Source organism: Leptonotus elevatus, chromosome 9 (genome assembly GCF_054856555.1).
Source record: "Leptonotus elevatus isolate MCC_2025b chromosome 9, RoL_Lele_1.0, whole genome shotgun sequence".
Classification (NCBI taxonomy): Eukaryota; Metazoa; Chordata; class Actinopteri; order Syngnathiformes; family Syngnathidae; genus Leptonotus; species Leptonotus elevatus.
The window spans coordinates 14,302,622-14,320,043 of record NC_141247.1 but is presented as its reverse complement, the minus strand read 5'-3'; the positions used below and the strand labels follow the sequence as shown (position 1 = coordinate 14,320,043).

The window sequence follows — 17,422 nt, the reverse complement described above, 5'->3', positions numbered from 1 at the left end:
CAGACATGTTAAGTAGATAAAGTCAAACACGTGCAAAAGTCAAACAAACTAACTCCATAATTGGTAGCTGGGGTATAAGCCCAGTGTGACATTTCATGCTTATTGGCCGTTTTCCTCTGAGGCTCTCCTGTTTAAAGTCTTTTGATACCAACGTGCTGTTGATAAGTTGTTTGGTGCTGTCTTGATTGCAAATTATATCAAAATGTGAACAGCATGTACAAGGAGTGTTTAAATACCAAAACTAATTAAAGCAGAAAAATAACTAATTGATTCTTGGATCCAGCACCTGTTTTGAATTTTGCTGCTGCTCCTTGTTAGAGAACAGCAAGTTGCGCAATCATTGAACATATGGACATGCACATTAAAAAGTTAAATTAGGTGGACTTGTAAAGATTATAGCGCACTTAAAGTTCATTCTAAAAAGCTGAATATGCCTAACTTTTTTGAGGAGTCTACAAAAACCATAATGACAATTTATTTGCTAGAATCAAGCAGATGAGCAGTAACTTAGAAATATGGCTCTCTGTGGTGGAAGGAAAAACTTTAGCAACAACAAGCCAGCATCCTATAGTCAGTGCGGAGCAAGTTCACGTAGCACTTAACATTCCCTCAGCAAATTCCAAGCTGCGAGGAAATCAGGCTGGCTGGGTGACATTTTGGCGGTGGCACAGCTAAATTAGTATGCTATAAAAGCATAGGTTGAGAGGGAGAGGTTGTTAAAATGCTTCTACAAGTTGTGTTTGCACAACGCTGGTTTTTCTGATTGAACCCAAGCCGTGACCAAGTCTCCGGTTTGGGAGCAAAGAGCGCTACCAGTGGGCTAAATTCCCCTTATTCTTATCTGAATGCGTAAAAAACTCACCCACTTTTTTCTTAAAATAAATAAATAAAAACATATATATATTTTTAAGTATAACAATACTTACACACACAAAAATGCATTTTTCCCCTAGACCTCACAATAGACTTGGGAGCAGTTTGTGGTCTACCAGTCGCAACACAGTACACTCTGCCACCCATTTGTCGCGCAAAGCACAATCAAGGACGCATCTGTCGAGGAAGGACGCATCTGTACTTGTTCCTGCATTCGCTCGTGACTTCTAACTGTTTTGTTGAGATTGGGATTTTTAACTACATTGTTGCAATATGCCTTGCGGAAAAAGAGCTAATGAAATTGAGGAGATAAAATCTTCTCTTGCAAAACTCAAAGAAATGGTCGCCGAAATACTTAAAATGAAAAAGAGCATCGAGCCACTTCTGCAGGAAATTCAGCAGTTGAAGAAAGAGACACAAGAAAAAGATTGACGCATTGTTACCTTGGAACAAAAAGTGGATGATTTGGAACAAAATCTTCGAATCAACAATGTGATAGTTACCGGTATCCAGATTAAACCGCGCCGCGGCCCTCGGGCGAGAGCTACGGCCGGCACAAGTGCAGTTGATTTTGACCAAGCTTCAGCGAACGAGACTGTGGAACAGCAAGTGACAACTCAACTCAGAGATTTTGGATTAATTGTGGATCCAGCGCACAGATGTGCTTTTCGCTTCCAACTAGGGGGACACGACCACCGGCAGTTCTGATCAGGTTTGTTGACAGAAAGAAAAATATTGCTCTTTTGAGAGATCGCTACAAGCTTAAAGGTAAACAGGTCTACGTCAGTGAAAATCTCACAAGACGAAATGCTGACATTGCCAGAAGGGCGCGACAATTGAGAAAGAATAGATTTATCAAGAACACATGGACAAAAGACTGTCGGATCTTCATCCAAACAAAAGAAGACTCATCTTCTCAGAAGAAAATATAGACCGTGAAAAGAGTGGAAGAATTGGCGGAGTTTGAGAAACTAACTGCTATCAGTAACTCACATCATTAAATTGTGGATTATGTCTTACCCAAATGAAATTATTGTAACATATTGCTAATTAACCCATAACTGGAGCTGACATGATTTGAATAATGTAAATATAGCATATGATTACTTGCTGACACTGCCAAGGTTAACTCTTGTTTATACACCTGCATTGATAACATGTAAGAATGTAAACATTGTCTGGCTCTATTTCTGTTTGGACATTTGTTGTAACATGCAAGGCTGTCGTGATAAGGTTGTATTGTGGCTGCAATGTATCTGCTGTAAATAGTTACAATGGGTTGGTAAACATGGTTCCGGGATGCGGCTAGCGGGGGCTACTCCGCCGGGTGGGCTGGCATTGGTGAGCGCTCAGGAGTATCAAGATCTAAGCGTCATCGGATGCTGGCAACCGTGGTGGCTGAGCTGACCAGAATGGAGTGAACATTGCTGTGGACAGCAATTGGCAGAATCGACTCTTCTGGAAGCCACAACATGTGTGAAAGCTGATCCAAGGTCAGCGAAGACGCTACTGGTGAACGAGCATGTGCTCGCCTTGGCTGCTTGCCTGGTTGGGCGGGCCTGTTGGTGGAACTGATTTACCAATTCCAAATGATTGGTACTAGCTGCAACTTACACACAGACATTGCTCAAGACGAACTGAGCGAGGATTGTGCAGACTTAGGTCTGAGATTGATAACGATATGAATCAATAACTATCATAATCAATGTATATGACTGATGCATATAGTACGAATCGATGGGGACGGGTTACTAATAAGCAATGGCTTCTACCCGTCAGCCCTTCTTTCAGATGTCAATGTTGCAAATAATATTATGTGATCGATGTAACCTGTAATAATGTGTCCAAAAGGAAAAAAAATGAATAAAACAAACAAAACAAAAAAAAGCATCAGTCAAGTTCAGCACATGCTAATCAATCCCGTCAAAAACAATGAAAAACTGATATTTTCAACAAAATGTTGGAAAAAGGATGGAAAAAAGTGGACATGTCCAGGCAAAAGAGGACACCCTTCAATAATTTGCCAACTTATTAGATAGCTCGATGTCCCCTATTTCACCCTTGACATATATTACTCTATAACTCAAGTTTTGTTTACACCAGAGCAATGTGCCAAAAGTGGTACAAAATAAACAGTGCCATTCAGCATGGCGTGCGTCTATGAGAAGCCATCAGCTCAAATAAAATCCTCAATGACATTCGTAAAGCAACAAAGTTATTGAACCAGAAATGATGAAATAGGAAGCTCATGAAAACAATTTAAACCAGGCCAAAATTATTTTACGGTCTGTGGCTTAAGTGAGTGATGCGTTTGCAAAATACAGATTGCATTGGAATCATGTGATGCATTAAGCGGTAAATTGGATGTGTGTTATTAGTTCAATATGAGAGGGAAGGATCAAAACAAATTGATTTAGAGGCTAATGACTTAGAAGCTAATGAGAAATCAATTAAAACCAAAGACATAAGGCAGTGACAAAAATTACTTTCAGATGCGGTTTGGTCGATCATGACTTTTTAAGATGAAACATTTTGGAAGAAAAGTGTTAAAATTGGGATCATTGCAAGGTTGACAGCACAAACAAATTAGAGCTGATTGTGAGTTGACTGAGTGCACAGAGTCTACAAATAAGCGTATTGTTTGACAAGAATTAATTGCTTTTGCAAATATGTTTAAGCATTTCAGTGAAGCAGAGAGAAGTCATTTGCCGACTATCTCCAGAGTCTTGCGGAATAGTGACTTGTAACCAGCTTTCTTAACCCAACTGTGCATAATACAGTAGGCTATATAGCAGTTCCTTACCTGTGAGCCGGCTGCTTGTGATTGGTGCAAACGGCTGTTTGGTAGTCATGGCTGACACACATCTTATGAGGGGGGCAGCGCACTTTCAGACATGGGTCCTTAGTGGTGTCAGAACCTAAGGAGGGAGAGGGAGAACGTGTCATCTTTGAGGGAGACTCAAAATGAAGGCAGAACATTTTCAAAAATAACCTGAGCCTGAGCTCTGGACAGAAGAAAAAAAATGGAGCTTTTTTGGCAAGTCAAAGTAGCTCTATGCTTACACCCGCATAAAAGAAGCAAACAAGAAAAGAACACCACCTGCAAAAGGGAGGCGGGTCGATGAGGATACATTTACACTATGTTTCCGGCGGCAAGGTAGTTGTTTGCCTGAGACATAATGCACCATGGGATTTTGCTCATTTTTTTCTACATATTTCTCACGGTCTATAACAGTATCAGTGACGGCGTGGGGTGATGGAGCAGCCAAGTCCTGAAGGCTCAAAGGCACACTAGCCTGCGGTTTACCATGGAAGCCATTAGGTTCCCTGCTAGCCCTTCATGTTTACCAGTATACTGTTTGACATGATTACTTTTCTGTCAAAAATGTATTTACTAATTCATTTCTCAAACCAAAACATGCAAACTAGCCCATGTGTATAATGTATGCAATATGCATATACAGTAAATATTAGAAATATGGGGGCACTGATACCAGGTATCGGTATGATATCTGGCCTTATTCCAAGACATTGGTACTCACGACGGCGGCTGATGCTGGCTGTTTTACGATCATGAACTGGAAATTAGAAATTAGAGGAATCGAAACTTATCTTTAATTTCATGCAATTTTACGAAAAAAATGGTACTATTGGGACATGTTGGTCTTTCTTTAAAATTATTTGTCAGTTTATTGGGTGGGAAATTTTATGTATCACAAGTACTAGTATCGGTATAGGTGACTACTCAGGAGTTGAGTATTCGTTCTGATATCAATCTGAAAATAAAGTGGTATTAAACATCCCTAGTTCATATATATACACACACATCATATACACATTTATGCCACGGTAAGCAGTATGTAAATTAAACTCAACTTAGCTTGTGTAGATGTTGTAATGCGGCGAGTGTGAGATTCCGGAGAATACATACAGTCTGCTTCCCGTCCCACTATGTGTTTTGTTGTGTTGTGCATTGCATTGAAGTTTTTATTGAAGGCTACCAACTCAAAGGTGGCGCCTTTGTATTGGTAGCCTGTTAGAAGAGCATCATTTATTTTTCTCTTTATTTTTTCATCCATTTTTTGTCACTTGATGTTCATTACTTTGTGTGGATCCGTGGTGGAATGTTTTCGGCTTTTTGACTGTGACATAGGAGGATAACATTGCCACTTGTTTTTGTGCCTTCACTGCAACATATTTTCAATAACCCTGTTTTATTTTGAATGTAGAATGCTGGTGCTATTGGATTGTGGCCACTTAAATGGTACAGCCGCAGGGCACTTGCTGTTTTGCACCTTAACAGGCAGTATTTTTGCAGCAGCCTCATTTTTGTTGTGGAAAATGTAGGAAGTGTTGGACTGTCTGCAATGTTAGAACTGGAGGGACTGCGACCATGAGAAGCATTGTCATCGTGGAGCCCTGTGCGTCCCGGAAAAGGTATGGAGAGGAACGAGTGTCAGCGCTGAAAAGTAAAGTGAAGCGAGAGAGACGACTATATCAGACTGGAGAATTATTGTATGTGTGTTGCCAACGGTTGAACTTCCGGATGTTAGAAAACTACAGATGCTTGTCTACTTTCAGTCAGCTTGTAGTAAATGAGGATTGGATCAAAACTTAAAGACAGGTGCAGAAGTCTCATTGAGAGGTATAGGTTTGATTGCTTGATTAGTTTGTTGTTTTAAAATAATTAGGTTCAATAAAAAAAAAAAAATAATTGATTTTCATTAGTTAATTTTTAGTCACGTTTATTTACTGCCAATATCTATTTATTTTCTATGATTTTCTTTTCTTTAACAGAATGGTACCAACAAAGTGATCAGACTATATTACTGTTCACACTCATTGAGTATAAGACTGCATTTATTTTACAGATCTTTCTAGTGTTCGATTCCAACTTAGTGCCTGTATCTACTTTAGTGGACATTTCATTTATATTTCATTTATATTCACACAGACTGCACCACACACAAGGTGAAACAAATTCATTCAAAAGTTATTAAAATGTATGCATATGCTAATGCAATGAGAGCAGATCCTGTTTAAACAAAAATGTTAGCAACTGCCTAAACAGCTTTTTCAGTGTGGCTAATTAGAGAGAAAGCCTGCACAAGTCCTTGCTATGTTACTGCTAGCATAATATAAAAAAACGAATGTCCTTGTCTTCATTAGGAGGAGGATAATGGCTTGTATTTGAGCCCCAGCTGGCATCTGATGAGATCAAACTACTTTCCGACCTGATCCCACAATGCACCACTGTTTACAAGCCACTTTATCAGCATTACTACCAAAGACAGTGACGCGATTATGATGGCTTTACTCTCGGTAAAATCGTAATGCAAAACCACCAAGTACTTGTGACTGTCAAACGATATTTCATGACTTTCTGCATCTTGACAGTAGACTGAACCCACACACTTAGATAATCTCATACTTTCTAGCACTTTATGTTATAACCCAAGCTTTTTTTTGTACAATCTGTGTAACATATACTGACACAAAACCCCATTTTAAAAACCAGACGCCTGCTGGCGTATCATGGTGTCTTTCCATCACTTGGTTATTTGGAAATGTCCTCACCTCCATCTATCAAGTGCCGGGAAAAGCCATCTTATATCACTTCACTTCAAAATGACTTTATCACCACAGGGGAGTGACAGACGGGTGTAGCAAAGAGGGCAAGAAGAGTTAAAGAGGATGAGAAGGCAGAAAGATCGAGGGAAATGAAGTTTGTATCCAGCCAACAGATGATTGGAGGACAATTAAAGATTAGCGTCTGACCTCTGCTCTGAGACAAATTGGAAATAAAGACAAAGCAACACAAATGAGGGGTTTTATCTCAGCCACACATAACATACTCACACTCAACATATCATATGAAGACGATGACTCAGTCAGAACTTTTGTCTGAACGTAAAACATGTTGGGCTATATTTCCGTAGACAGCACACGTGTGCTTGGCGTAAAAGCTGTTGATTCTCGTGCCGGGGCAAGTCGTTTGCCGTATTTAGGAATATGGCAGACTGCACTGCAACAACGGCATTTACTTTTACATTACACCAATGTACCATAATCATTTGGTGACAGAAAGTAGACTGGATCTTAGACCAGCTCAGAGCAGGTCTAAGTTGTGGTGCAGGTGGTGAAGCGCGATTTTGCATTGATTTAATCTGATCTTCACGCATGTGTGTGGAAGATGTCATTATGTAGATTTAAATATGACAACATCGTGCATCAAACACTATGAATCATGGCAGAGATCAATAAATTGAACACATTATTATTGTCAACTTTATTGTATATTTTAAAAATACCCAAAGGGCGGAGTAAAAAAAAAAAAAATCAAGCCTCCAACACTCCACTCCCACAATGGCGCAAACACCCCTTCCTATCTGCACCCATCTACAAAAACACCAAATGAAAGAAATACACTAAATGAAAGAAATCTCCACCCCATGTGCATACTTAGGCTGCTGAGCTTTGCACTAGCCTTGTGGTGGGCACGAAAATAGGGCCGCTAAGTTAATTAAGCTGTGAAAGAAGCTTTCACATGTTTTTGCACCTGCTGCGTCTTGGAAGATGTATGGTTTATGCAGCTGAAATGAGGAGATATACAGTACATTATAGAGAATGGGTGAAGGTACAAATGAGAGAAGCTCCAAAGAGGTAAAAGATAAGGTTTATTAATCTACTGCTCACTGTGAAATCTAGACTCCAACCTTCCTTTACCGTTATGTGCTCTTATTCTAATACAGGTTATAACTTTATTCTCATTCATGCGTAATGATGCATGACATAGCCTGACTGACAAGTCATATTGCAGATATTCATCCAGATCAAGACAAATTCTGTTCATTTACATATAGGCCGACAGTAAGGAAAAAAGATTCCCAGTAACTGGTAAGGCAAGCATTGGAAGAAAGAATAAAATTATGGGAATGGCAAGCACATTTCCCTAGTAAAACCATTTTATTGAACAAAACACTACTGCATAGTCATGACTGATGCAGAGATTATAAATTATTACCAGTCAGGTTACATCAAGCATTACCGGCGCCTTCAAATGCATTAAAACTTACATACCCGTGATGAAGTATGTAAATCAAATGTACCGGCACATAAAGCTTTATACTGTATTAGGGTTGGAAAAAAAGTATTTATCAAAGAATTGTGATTCTACATCGACAAGTCCTCAAATATCAATATATTTTTCAAATACTGTAAATGTACTTCAGCATGCCCCCTTGCCCTGAACCTGCGGGCTACCGTACGGGGAGGTAGCCAAGGTAATTGAGCATGCGGAGATTCAACCCCTCTGTCGGCATTCAAAGCCACATGGTGGACGTACTTTGGTTTGTACAGTATCCAAATGCAAATGATGAACTTTGGTACCACAAAAAAAAAAAGAAACGGCTGGGATAATTTGAACTGAGTTGAAAAGCAGCTAGTGCATGAAGCTGACCAGCAGTCTTTATAGCAACGCAACTAACTACCAGCTAATTTCTGCACGGTCTGTAAATAATGCTAATCATATGCTTCATCACAAAAAAACTACAACCATACAGCGTTGTTCAGAACAAAGGGTTTAAATTTAAGATGAAAGATCCAAGGCACAGTACGTCGTGCAATCCCACCCTTCCTTTAGCAATACTATTGAGTTGTGCCTCAACTTTAAGATTAGATGAAGAAAAACATGAAAGAAGCTATCACTTATTACTCGTGACTCCTGGACTTAACGAGCTAAGCAATTGTTTGCCACACACTTTATTACAAAAGATTGACAGCTGAAGATGTGTGTTTTACAAACTCAGGTGCAATTTTACGCTTTACTGCAGAGCAATAGAGATTAAACATCAAAGACATTGTTAACGTCACAGATAAGGCTGCTAACATGCTTGCTGTGCACAGCTGGAAAATTTAACACACAAGTCATCTTGCCCAAACACTCAACTTTGCTGCTCAGTGTGCACTAAAACTAAATAGTGTCACTGTGGCATGTCTTGTAAGCGCATTTATTGTTTATGTATTTTATTTTATAATACAGTTTATATAATACATACAGTTTACACAATTATATTTTTTATTTGTGTAACATGTACTTCAAGACAGATTCAGCCTGTATTTTGATTTATTCTATTTTTTCCGATATTAAAGACTCGTCATAGAGTAGCTGGATAAAAATTCCTTTGTCTACATTGTCTTAATCACATTGACTCAACAGTGTGATTAAGTCAAAATAAATTAAAGATCTTGAATCAACAATTGTTAATCAAAAATGGTTTAGAATATAAAAAAGGTATTCAAAGCATACTGCCAGGCAGTGGCACTTCTCAATTCGCAGCTCTACCAAACATGCCACCTCAGAGTAAACTACAGATGGGACTGATGACTTCGTGTGAGTCCCAAACACTAAATGAAATTACAAGAAAAACACAATTGTCTATTGTCTATATTTATATATATTTTATATAACCACTCAGAAACTCAGGTTGGCATTGCAAGCTTTAAAGAACATTTTGTTCATAACAATGTTCCTGTTCCAGAGTTGTACAGCGGTGCCTGAAGCTACAAGTGACGCCATTTACAAGTTGTTCGAGAAATGAGCAGCTGTTTGGCAGATTTTTTTATTTTGACTTATGAGCAAAAATTCAACATACGAGTGCTGTATTGGCAGTGAACTCAACTCACTTGACAACAAGCAGCAGTTTGGCAGATAAACAATTTATGAAAAAAAAACAGGCTTTCTGCCACTCACAGTTAAAGTTTATTGTCAAACTAAACATAAAACAAAAATACATTTCACATTGTACATTTAAAACAACTACATAACTTTGCCTTCTGCTAGCTTAATGCTAACACACAAGGAAAAACGCCATAAATGAGCTAACAAATAGGATTGCCCAATTTTGTATTTCCTACCGTAATAACATTTCCATTCACTTCATTAGGCTATGATGATTAGAGATTAGAGTGTTTTCAGTTACATGTGTGGTGAGCGTTACGAACAAACAATTACAATCATATCTCCAACACACCACTGACACATTACATACACAATGAATCCTGGCAAAGTATTCAAATGCAGTATTCAACAACCGATTTAAAATATCGACGTCCTCTTCAAATGACATGAACGAATGTGTGTCATTCAAATATAAGAGTCTGAATGAATCAAAACAGACCATACAATCATAAAATGATATTCAGCACTTTTATGGCATCCAATTAACTTTAAAATTTAAAACTTAGTACACAAGGTCACAGCTTCTCATATCAGCCTGAAGGTACTGGAGCACAGCCTTGGTGTGACAGTGCTTTTGCATCTTTGCACTAATTTTCATGGGAGCAAGCTAAAAACATGACAATTTGTTGTGCGTATGGAAAAAAATGTCATTAATATTCAACCCGGAACACAATCTACAGCATCATTAAACTGCTGCAACACTTCAAATAGGACTTGGTGAATAAAAATATGCAATATAAGTTGTAACATTTTACTACAATTGCAACTGGCAGTTAATTCTACTGAAATATTAGTCACTTGGTGCGCTTCTGTTGTAGAGTCAGGCTTGATAAAACATGGGCTTGTCCTTTAGGAGGCAAGAATGGAGACTATTGATTGGAACGTGCAGTCCCATATAAGAGGCTACATTGCTGACAAGACCTGTCAGACACTGGAGGGTGACCTCAGATTAATTGCCACACAGGTGGACTTGGGTCAACAACATATTTTTGGAGTCTCTGTACACACGTGTGTATTTGTACAGACAGTATGTTGATATTTCCACCCTGCAATCCAGTGTTGGCTCTTGAGCTACTGTTCCTCAAAGCATCATAGACTCAAGTTTGGAATTAAATAAACAAGATGATTAAAAAAATCCCAGAGGAAAATTCCATGGCTGTTGTTAGAAACACTAGCATCATTTTAAGGCCTTGACTAATTAAAAGGGGCTTTCTTCTTTTTTACCTGGGGCGTGGGGGATGCTACTGAGGGAAACAAGACAAAGATGATGAGGAGATAAACTTGCCTCCACTGCCCGTATTATCAATACTCCTCAGGGTTTCACTGCTGGCCTGTGAGAGGCACTGGAGCAAAGGATGATGGAGAGATGAAAACACGGAGAGGGGGCCTCTGGGAGGATACAGTGACAGAATAGCTTCACCATGCAGAAAATTAATTATTGAAAACATGGGCAAATCATATCATTGTGGTTGTAAGTGAAGAAAGGAGACGATAAACAGCCGGCTTTAGTTTGAATGTCAGTGGAAAAATTACACAGGGGGGAAAAAAAGAGAGAAAAAATGGGTGATTCGCAATATTCATCATCACTACGCGACCAATATAAAACTTCAATAAACATACACAATATAGGGAAAGTTTCTGCATGCACGGAGGCGGGAATTTGTTGCTGGCAGCAAAGTATTTTTTTAGATGAGCACTAAAGAGCAAATTCAAGGCTTTGAAGGCAGCTTCAAAGTGAAAAAGCGTGAAGGATTAATTTCAGGTAGAAGTTGTTTATTGTCACGGTTTGCTTAAATTTAACAAAACAAGTTTCCCTTAAATTGCTCATACCAGCAATACATATAATATTTGTTGATTGGCTTGCTTGGAGGAAAGGCAAACAAGGATTGTCTCAAACATTTTCTTGACTGTTAATCATAAGCATAGGTTGGGTATCATTTGTGGACATGTTATCCTTGAGCAAGATACCGAGCCCCAGTTGCTCCTGATGCTGTGTCAACAGTAGGTGAATGAGTAATCGAATGTGAAGCGCTTTGAGAGCCTTGTAAAGTGGAAAAGCACTATTTATAAATGAAGTACCATTTACCATTTCACTGTTAAAGCAACACTAAGGAACTTTCAGTTAACGTTGATTATGGCGATGACATATGGACCAAAGCGGTATTGTTATGTCTGAAGGAAGACCACATTTCCTATGAGGACAAGCGCATTGCGTCATTTTTTTAGCTCACTCAAGCGAGTGAAATCTGGGCCAATATTGAGCCTTGGCTGTCCTTTCATCCGGTGTAGCTTTTGACGTATGCCATAAAGCAGTCAGCACATTTGTAGTTTTTGTGTGTGGCAGTGTTCCTACCATCCTCCACAAAGTTGCTTAGTGCCAGTAAAAATTATACAGACCCCCTCAGGTCATGGCAAAGGTACCATTCAACTAGTTTAAGTTTTATGTTTTATAAGAAGAGTTATGCAATTATTTTATTAAGGTTGAAAAGTTCCTTAGTAATACTTTAAGTGTGTTATTGTTTTTTTTTCTATTATTTTACTAATAAGACTTCAAAGCAATAATATTCAGGGCTGTATTTTCGTGGCCAGCGCAGCTCTCTGCCTAAATCAGCACAGAGGCATATTAGACCGAGTTTTGGTATTTTTTTTACAGACACAGGAAAGCCTGCGTAAGAACACATTTAAAAAAAGGCTGGAAGAAAACAGCCGTCTTGATTCCCCAACAAATTGAAGCGGCTCTCATTCTTTTTAAATACGGCACAAGAGAGGCGCACAGCTGATCTTTGGCGTAGCGGAAGAAGAAAATTACTTTCTCATGCCTGGCGGGAGGTCATGTTGCTTAAAATACGTTGATAAGGAGCTTTTTTTTCATGTCCATATTCATGTCTCTGCATGTGTAATTAATGAGATACGAGATGTTCAGTTTTTCTCCCAGTTGCTACTAACAACCAAGTTGTCATTGTTCACAAAGAACAATTGAAGCTATGATCAAACAGAATTGTGAGCCACAATACCAAATAATCTGATGGCACAAGATTAAAATAAATTCATATTTTCCTACAGTATGCAATACAGTAATTAATGAATATTTTGAGATCCAATTTAGATGCAAAAACACAAAAACATCAGCAAACTTCCAATATTTCTTACCAGATTATAAATGTATGTTCTATAAGCATCTCAATAATTTCTGACATTTGCAAACCAGCATCGCTATATTAGTGCTGATTAGTCCTTGTGAATATGCAGATGAAAAAAAAAACCCTGTTATTCAGTCACAGGCAGCGCAATGATACTAAGATTACCCTATGTTGACATGCAGCTTATCTCATACTGAATTATAACAAAACACGTAATTGCTTTTTTTTCTAATTACCCATTCAGCAGAATAGAATGTGTAGAATTAAGTTGTAATTTCAATTTGCATTTTAATTTGTTTCTTGTTCAGTTTTCCATTTGCCAACTCTGTTGTTAGTTAAGCAGCCGTCTGGAGCCTTGTAGTAAAGTTAGTGTAGCATAGAAAGAGGTTTCATCATTGGATATCAGTTATAAACCTGAGCATATTATGTAAAATCATCAAACCATTTGAGCATCATAAAGATAATAAACATCAATTATCATAGGTTTTTGTCACTATTGTTTCCTTATTACTTAAACATGATTAAAAACCTACTGTTATATTAAATTCAAGTCCTGCTCCAGCAGTACACATATTGTTAAGTCTACAGTATGTATGTATGTTTGTAAAGTTACAACCACACTGTGGCGCTCCATATTACAATCGTTTGGCTTGACCTCCATTCATTTCATTCATACTCAATCAAACAAATGCAGTGCAATATCAGGGAAAGCAATGTTAGAGATGATTACGGCCCACTACATCTACAGCCAGTTGTCTCTCAAGCTCTGCAAAATCACAAACATCAGAACTGGCAGATAGTCCGCTGGGGAGAGTTACCCTCGCATATTACCTACCGCCTTTACCCCTTCATTTTATTTGAGACATTTAATGTTTTTCGACTGTAATGATGTTAGTGCTGAAGCTAACCCTGGAAATAGCTCCATGTTCCTAAAGGGGATGGCTTTGATAATTCTGTGCACATTAGCCATGCTTCTATCTGCAGGAGACGACAAACAGTGTGCTTGGTTATCTCTCCATTCCATACTGACATATCTGCACACTACCTGAGACAGAGAGCAGAAAGCAATTGCACCAAACATGACTGGATTACACCCACAGTTTTATGGGGACGGAAATTGTGGAGCGGAACAGTTAAAACCCATTGTAAATAAAGTCTTATTCCCTGCTGCGGTAAATGATTGGCTTTCAATCAAGGCTTTATTCCTAATTAACTAAAGTATTAAACCGTGTTTATTGGTAATACCCTATATATCATACAATGGTGTGTATGAATAGTTGAATGATGGATGTCCATAAAATGTATTGACAATACTAAATTCATTACATTACAGCTAAAGTGTTTATGTGACACAAACAGTATGGTGAGGAAAACCCCCACCTGAACCTGATTAAAGCGGTTTCTCAAAACTCACCATCCTGTACCATCTTCTTGCCAGAACCATCGTGCGTTTTGGTCCCTGGGTGTCCATATCTTCCAGGTTTAGTATCTCGCTCTAAAAACACGTAAAAAAAAATAAAAGTCAACATTGCTGAAGCAAGAGTATTATACAGCATAAAAGTATCACAATAGCAATGTAGATTTTCTTCACTTTTTATGTAAGGACATTCTGCTGAGAATGAACGAATGATCCATGTCCTGGAATCTCACTCAGCGGTGAATGCTTGCGAACGTAGCAAAATTAGGGGTTTCATAAGGATTTGTAAGATGTTGTTTTTACTTGTCACAAAAAGACATTTCCAACATATTCAGACAATTCTTCACTGTCTGCGAAGATCTTTGGAAAGCTTTTACGAAAACCCCAAAATTAACAAAATTCTCAATTTCACATGCTTTTGTCACTCAGTGAGATACAGGGAACTTTTCATTTATGAATTTATTTAAATTTCCACTTCATAAAAGATGATGCTGACACTGGGAAATCCTTACACTTTTTTATTTTTAAAGATAAAATAAAAAAACTAATAAAATAAAAATTAACAAATGATCTTGAATTTTTTTTTCATTTATAGTAGAAAACCATAGGGAACAATGTACTTGCTTGTTTAAATGCTTAAAATCAAAAGTAAATTCGTAAAATTTTGGCTCTAATATTTTCTATTTTATTGCAAATTAATATCGGCTTGAAATATCGGTTATCGGCCTCCTTGACCACTAAAGTATATCGGCCCTGAAAAAAACAAACAAATCGGTCTATCACTAGTTTGCACCTTTATCCGCAACTGCTAATTCATTCTCACTTTGTATCACTTTATGTTACATTTTATGGTATGTTAAATCTAAATAAAACTGATGTTATCCGCACCAGTCAAATATATCGGTTTAAAAACACATTACAGTTAAAATACGAATATACCACTAAGGCTGTTTTTCTTTTTGCTTATGTGAATCATCATGACGATATCAATTAAGTATTAGGTTTTTTGGTCATTGACCTCATCAAAAAAACATTTCTATTTCCTACACAAAGCATCCAGATGGTTTTCAGTTACAAATATTACAAAATGTCTGCTGTAACAAGGTCAATTAAACAGCATCTGCGGCAGAAGGTGTTTCTAAGAGCAACAGAACATTTAGATAATAATTGCTGCCGGCAGAACAAAGTTACGAAAAACAACAGAAAACCATAATTTTCTGAAGCTTTTTCAGTTCAAGACCCAATTTTTTCCAATGACTGACTTTGGGGTTCTATTCATTAAAAGCACCCACTCAGTGACATTGTGAAATTGAGATTGAATGGTCGTCTGGCTCTCAATCTGCCCTGTGACTGACTGGCAACCAGTCCAGGGTGAAGTCTGCCTTTAGCCCAGAATCAGCTGTTCCTCGTAAATTCCGAATAGCATGAGCATTATAGAAAATGAATGGATGGAAGAGTTAAAAAAAGAAGAAGATATTTTGTGATGTTTGTGTGTCAGTAAGCCAATTATTTAGCATCATCTTCATTATTCGCTCCTTTTCCAGGACCCGTATTACTTCACCTCTGGAGTTTTCGTCACTACAGGAAAGCTCTTGTTTTTTTTCTATTGGCTTTGTTGTATATATTCCCACTGTTAACTTCTTCATCTTTGCCAATGTCACTGCCTCATGCTGTTATTCAGCCTGAGGGGCTGCCGCAAAGACGGCAGGCATCGACGGTCTGCTTACTGAAGTTTATTTAGCCTCATTTACAATAATCACTGGAGTCTCTTTGCTGTGGGGCACAATGGCTTGAGACCAAACACAGACTGTACATACACAGTCAGTAGTGAGCTCATCTCCCATTGAAAACAGCCTAATACCCACACATACACACTGTAGTCAGATAATTCAAAGCCTAATTTTGCTTTGAATTTGTAGCTATTTTTGTCTGTTTTTCACAACTGGAGGTGCAAAGCTAATAATTGCCTTTACCCACTGGGACTCCGCAGTCCGCACACAATCATTCAATCTTTATCTCAATATCTCTCGGCAATTCTAGGCTCATCACATATTTGTTGTCACATGTTTTGCTTCGGCTTAATCTGAATTAGTAATATCCATTCTGTGACTGCATTTTTCCTCTGAATTCCAGAAAAATTGTTTCTCCAAGAATCATTGACTTCTCTGTATGTGTAACTGATAGTTTTGTGTACATGCAACCTAACTCCACGCTTGCACATTTACCCTTCTGAAAGAGCAAGATAAGAGGGTCTTGGTATTGAGTCGTTTTTTATGATGTGGCCAACAAGCCATTAAAATCAGAGTAGGCTATAAAGCCAATGTACATGACACCAAAATACAATATTTGTTCTCATTCCAGCTCTGTTCTAAACAGCGAAACCGTATGCTCATTGTTTTTATCCTATCTGTCTTCTCTTATCAGTTTCTCTCTCGCTAATTCTTTTAGCTCCGTGCGCTGCGGATCAAAGATGGTTATGCCAGAATGTATTGTATTATGAAGCAGACAGAGTTAGAGAGGGTCGACTGCAGGGAGAGCAACTGATTAGAAATGGGAGCAGACAGATATATATTCAGAGAGACAGTAGGTTAATGAATCAGAGAAATAGCTGATGAAATCGAAAACAAGAATGGCGGAAAAGGAAAATGTCACGTCCAATCAGGCTGACTGGCAATTTGGAAGTTGCAATGCTTTGTTTTTCCAGTCATTTGTGCCAAACTGGAGGGGTAACACAAAGGGCTTACTTATTAGGTGCCAACATGGTTACTGTGGTATCCAGTGACTCATTCCTGTAACCTACAGTACTTAATCAAGTGGACAGGTTTGGTAAACACCTGAAAACTGACCTTGGGTGAACTTTATTGTGTCTTTAAACTCGGCCCTCTTCGGTTTGTCTTCATTGTGTCCTCAAGTAGTCGCTCAGTGCCAGTTTGACTCTCCTTTGCCTTTCTGCACTGGCCGTGATAATGGCTTCCTGCTATTTGCAATCCTCCCTTTACCTCCCATCCCTGGATAATGCATTGCAATCACAAACTCACAAATCTGTTGGGCAAACTGATATAAAAGAACCCAGAATGCAAGCAGCCTAGAATACTGATTTTGGTATTTGTCTTGTTCGCAGTACAATCGTTATCTCCTGCCAAGGACTCTCCAAACCTCTTGTCCATGCATCCGGCTTGAAGCCCTTTTCAGGGCAACTCTCCAAAGATTGCAGATGGGATGCAAAAAAAAAAGAGAATGACAGATATATAA

General features: G+C 38.4%; 1 protein-coding gene across 2 annotated transcripts in view; it reads right to left on the bottom strand.

Moving 5' to 3' along the window:
• Nucleotides 1-17,422, bottom strand: part of spock1 (SPARC (osteonectin), cwcv and kazal like domains proteoglycan 1) — a 79,720-nt gene that overhangs the window by 19,991 nt on the left and 42,307 nt on the right. For both annotated transcript variants that reach the window (XM_086084508.1, XM_086084507.1), the window contains exons 4-5: nt 14,168-14,248; nt 3,677-3,791 (exon numbers count right to left, since the gene is read on the bottom strand). In XM_086084508.1, coding sequence (XP_085940634.1) covers nt 3,677-3,791; nt 14,168-14,248 — 196 coding nt within the window. The remainder of the gene's footprint in view (nt 1-3,676; nt 3,792-14,167; nt 14,249-17,422) is intronic.